At 43.8% G+C, this 4,977-nt stretch overlaps 1 protein-coding gene across 3 annotated transcripts; it reads right to left on the reverse strand.

Annotated features, from left to right (window-relative positions):
* Nucleotides 1–1,595: 1,595 nt before the first annotated feature.
* Nucleotides 1,596–4,747, reverse strand: fam110a (family with sequence similarity 110 member A). 3 transcript variants are annotated; one of them, XM_039801994.1, is made up of 2 exons: nucleotides 4,576–4,747; nucleotides 1,596–3,381 (listed from the first exon to the last, which is right to left on the reverse strand). In XM_039801994.1, exon 2 carries the CDS (start codon nucleotides 3,174–3,176, stop codon nucleotides 1,917–1,919), a length of 1,260 nt encoding a protein of 419 aa, XP_039657928.1. In that variant the 5' UTR covers nucleotides 3,177–3,381; nucleotides 4,576–4,747; the 3' UTR covers nucleotides 1,596–1,916. The 3 variants fall into 3 exon arrangements, with proteins under 3 accessions (XP_039657928.1, XP_039657926.1, XP_039657927.1); XM_039801992.1 differs by having other exon boundaries at nucleotides 1,596–3,385; XM_039801993.1 differs by lacking the exon at nucleotides 4,576–4,747 and adding an exon at nucleotides 4,117–4,421 and having other exon boundaries at nucleotides 1,596–3,385.
* Between the last annotated feature and the right edge of the window lie 230 nt (nucleotides 4,748–4,977).

The raw sequence follows: 4,977 nt of genomic DNA on the forward strand, positions 1-4,977 counted from the left end.
GTTAGTTTTTGTTTCGCTTACTCTCAAAATTGCACTTTTGTTTCCAGCAATGCATCAAAGCAATCCAGAAAAACAGTAATACTATTGCTGCTAGCATTGATAAAAAGAAAAAAAAAAATCTGTATTCCATATCTGAGAGAAATACATGATATAAGTTTAAATGAGATGTTACAAATGACTAAGCAAATAATATACTTTGAAAAGATGAATATTTCCCTGTTCTGATTTGAATATGAATGCAAAAGCAGGAAAAAGTATAAGACAAATGTTTAATTTGTAAAACTTACCATCTGCTGACCTTCGCTGCATGAGTCTCTCTCTGCAGTCTGCTTTAATAACTGACTCTTTAAAGTCTGTACTTGATTTGTAAAATTCTTAAGACAACTCATCATCGTCAGTCAGAATAATGCCACATGCAGACCGCCAGTTACAATCCTGCACTGCGTGTACTAGACCATAATAGCTCTCTCCACGCACACACAATGGGATTCAAGTCCCACTTGTTGGGCACTGAACTCTGGTTGGTTGAAAGGCGCTGTTTCCAGCCCACCTGCCCATAGTTACAGTAAGAATGAACTGGCTCAACAACAAAGATCATTATGTAGCCTTGACAAAATGTGATTTATTAGGGAGTCATTTTACTGTTTATGTTTAAACATTTTAAGAGAGTTTGGCTGCAGGCAGGTCCGTTTTAAATTCCAGATATGAACACTAAAGATAAGTTAAGATTAAAAGACTTCCTACTGGTTCTACATGCAGCTGTATGTAGATACACACATACCCCTCCTTGATGTCCATGAATGCAACAATTTCAAATATTTTTTGAAGTGCAAAAATTAAACAAAAAGCTATTTGAATTTTACGGTGTTAATATTTCTCTTCTGAGAATTGGGAAAAGGCCACAGGCTTATTGAACTGTCAGTAAGAAATCAGATATTCCTGCACTGGTAGTAAGGACTGCTCTGACCTCTTGTGGAACAGCACTGAAACTTTCCTCCATCAAATGAATACTGTCCATCCTGCTCTTCCTCTCCCTGACAATTTCATGATGAGAAAAATGAGGAAGAGTTTCAAAGCATTTTCACATTTATATGACCATGTAACATTCAGCTATAATTTCATAATAACAAATTAGAGTTTCACTTTGTGCTATTATCCCTCTGAGGAAAAATGTATTACGTGTCTAAAATAGAGCCCAACCGATATATCGGCGGGCTGATATTATCGGCCGATATTAGGCATTTTCCAAATTATCGGTATCGTCATTTATAATGGCCGATAAATGAATATTAAACAAACAAAAAAACACGGACGAAACACCCTTCAACCATGTTCTGAGTGTAGCATAGTTTGTCTACCAGAGGGCGCTCTACAACATCCCTGCTCGTGTTTAACCCTTTAAGTTTCATATCTTGAGTTTGTATTATTATACATTTTATTTATCAAAAGATAGATAGATAGATAGATAGATAGATACACATACACCGATATATCAGAATATCAGATTCTTAAATGACCAAATATTTGTATCGATATCAGCCTTAAAAATCCTTTATCGGTCGGGCTCTAGTCTAAAATAAATGACTGAGTACCAAACAAGATGCTTTCATCATTCAATCTTTAATGCGGTTGATTTGCGTGAACGTGAACAAAGATAACACTTTCACATCCCCATTATGAGACACACACACACACACAGTTTTCTGAAAAATCTAAATAACATTCATCAAATTTCCACAAAAAAAAAAAAAAAAGGAAAAGAAAATTAAAACAAGGGAATCAAATGGAAGTAAATTAGTTGGCAGACAAATTGCATCCATCACTATATTATCACAGTTGAATCATGGGATGGGTATGTGGGTTTAGCAATTTTGAAATATTGACATTTTAAATCTCATAGATCATTTAACACCATGCTATAAATTGGTACTTTTACTTGCATTGTCTTTGGCCTGACGGAGTCCATACAGCCATTTGATCACTCTTGCATTTCTCTCAATGACAGAAACGCCATAGGGAACTCGCTCTGCAGCATTGCCAGCATCTTCCTCCTCATCGTCTTCATCTTCTTTACCAGAGCCTGCACACTCGGACCCTGGAGCGCTCACGCTACGGAAACGGGCCATGGACACAATGTCAGAATTAGATCCAGTCAACTGGAGGTCTGCAGGGTCCAAACCACACAGGTTGAAGAAGCGCTCCAGCTCGGTCCCAGCTCGGGAGTATCGGTCACTCATATCTGATTTAGACCGGGTCAGAGAGGGGCGTTTCCTCGAGCTGGAGGAGGACAAACGGGTAATCGCTGGGGAGGGAGGAGGGAAAAGAGGGAGGTTGAGGAAAGGTGAAGCAGGGACGGGGGTTTCAGCTGGAGAGGAGGGAGGATTGTCAGGTTTGGACGGAGCGACAACAGGTTTCAGAGGAGAAGGACGTGGTGTCGTTCTGGTGTGGAAGGGACGCAGGTGTGAAGGAAGTGGAAACTGGGTGTGTACAGGTATGGGCTGAAGGGGCTGCCGGATGTACTGAGGTGGTCTGCAGGGCGTCCTCACAGGGCTGGGCTGAGGCATGACATCCACTCTGCGTACGTGTCCTGCAGCTGGAGACCCAAGAGAGCCAGGACTCTCGACCCTAGCGGGTCCAGAGGCTTTTAACCTCACTTTAGCCGGACTGGACCAGTCAGGACGAGGGGGCGGACACGGTTTCTCCTTTTTCTGTTGTGCTCCTGTTGATGTGGGGCAAAGAGGAGAGCCGTGTGAAGTGGCAGCACCACCCAGGGCTTTACTGTCACCTGAGTTGGCAGTCGCACCATCACCATCACAGCTGATCAGGTTACTCAGATGCTCCAAGTCGAGCTGGACTCCTTCCTGCTTTGGTTTCGTTTGGGTGGGCGTCTTCCTGGTGGGCCGCAGAGCAGCGCCAGGGTTTAGTAGAGGCTTACGCACCTCAGGAGGCCTGACTGGCTGCTGTTTAGAAAGAGCCCCTTGACTCTTGACATATTTAGCCTTGTCTGCTTCCAGCCTCTCCACCGCACTCTGCTTTGGTCTGCCTGCTGCCGTCTTGAATTGCAGGTAGAAGTCTGGCCCCACTGGCCCCTTGGGCCGCAAGCGTGGCGGTGTAGCAGCTACTGCAGTCATCGCTGGTTGCTTGCTCACTGTGTGTTGGAGAGTCTCCAAAGGCATTTCGTGAAACTAGTCGTACCTGTCCCTCTGCACTGTCTGTCCACAATTTTGTCTTCTCGCCTTAAAATAAATATCCCTGGTTCTGCAGAAATGGCAAAGAGAAGAAGACCGTACTTGTGCCTCTGTACAGCTGCCTCATGCTCCGCTCCATTCCATTTCTGAAGAGATGTAATCTTAACATCTCAGTTGAAATCTAGTTCCCTGACTTCCTGTGGAAAAGAGACACGTCAGTCAGGAGCTCAATAAAAGAACTCAAATGAACAGTCAATAAAACATGTGCCTTTGAAGACCGTCAAGGGTCTGTTTCAGACACTTTTAGTACTACAAAGACAGGACACAGCCAACTCCACAAAGACACCTTCAGCCATAAACAATCCCCTTTAAAAAAAAAAACTGCAGCCAATCACCCACTTGAAGCCTTCTCTATCTTACAAGTTCATTGGCTGCCATCACCGCTGGATATTAACAAATACATCTTAGTCATCCATCTCTCCGCAGACAAACACACAATAAAACTGACACTTCATTTTCAGTCAGCAGAAGCCCTGTAAAAAGAGTGGCAGAAGTGTGTGTGTGTGTGTGGTTGTGTGTGTGTGAGAGATGGGGAGGTGCATCAGGACAGCTGCCATCAAGCCTGGAGGCAATACAGAGCAGATCACACACACACACGCCAAAAGCTGCTATGGGAACAATGGCTCCCTATCTTTAAATAAAAGCAGCCCGTTGTCAGGGTTTGTAGCAGGCTTCTTCCTGAACTACAAGCCTCTGTAGGTTAAGTAAAGCCATAACAACGAGGTTCAACTTATCTCATCCCTCTTTGTGTACAGTGATAAGCCTCAAACTGCGATGAAGGTCGCAGTAATGACCATGGTCAATGCAGGCCCTTCTGTGTACACTTGAAATAGTCTGCATCTGCCAGTCACATTCTCTACATACTTACCATTCCAGTCTGAGCCAGGCCAGAGTCCTGCTGATTGAGCTGTGAACCTTACGGTACCGCCATTCTTAACCTGCCCTCAAGTCTACACATCTCCCCAGTTGACAAAAACTAACAACCAGCACCGTGATATATATCATTAAAAAAGGTAACGTTAGCCGGCCGGCATTACAAAGCAAAGAGGAATGCCTGGAGGGGAGTCAGACAAACACAAATAGAGCCACTAATTGAATGTTTCGGAGTCAAGTGCCAGCATGTCCTGCCATTGAGAGTACATGACAAACATGGCGCGAAGCAGGAAGCCAAATGACACACAAAGGGGGCAGGTAAACAACAGAAAGAATGTACTCAAGGCCTCCACCAGTCTTGCCCTGACAAGCTCAACTCTACTATAAAAGGTGTGGGTTAGTTGTTAAGACAGTTTTTTTTTTAAATATTTTGGCATGTCTACAGAAAACTCACCTTGACAGTGCCTGTTGTTCCCCTGAGTTTCTTGCTGTAGCCCAGCGAACACTGTGCTGTCCTGTTGAGAACACACACATTGTCCTGTGTTTGAAAGGAGTTAGCTGCTAAAGACAAACCTGTTTGACAACTAATGTGTGCTACTCCTGAGCCCGCCTCCTCCTGCTGATTGGTCCGACGGCTCTCCTGCAAGGATACTAACCTGATAAAAACGGACTTCTTTTGGTCACATGGCCCTGCCATTGTTAGGTGCTGCTAGCTAGACGATAAGGACTTGTCGCTGGTATCATAGTTCATCTGCATGCTGACAAGCAGCTCAAAGGTCTGTGTTGAGTGTGTGTAAAGTTTGGAATAAAGTGCAAAGCAAGCAAACAAACAATTTAGACAAATTTATTATCACCA

The sequence above is a fragment of the Perca fluviatilis genome, chromosome 5, assembly GCF_010015445.1.
Source record: "Perca fluviatilis chromosome 5, GENO_Pfluv_1.0, whole genome shotgun sequence".
Classification (NCBI taxonomy): Eukaryota; Metazoa; Chordata; class Actinopteri; order Perciformes; family Percidae; genus Perca; species Perca fluviatilis.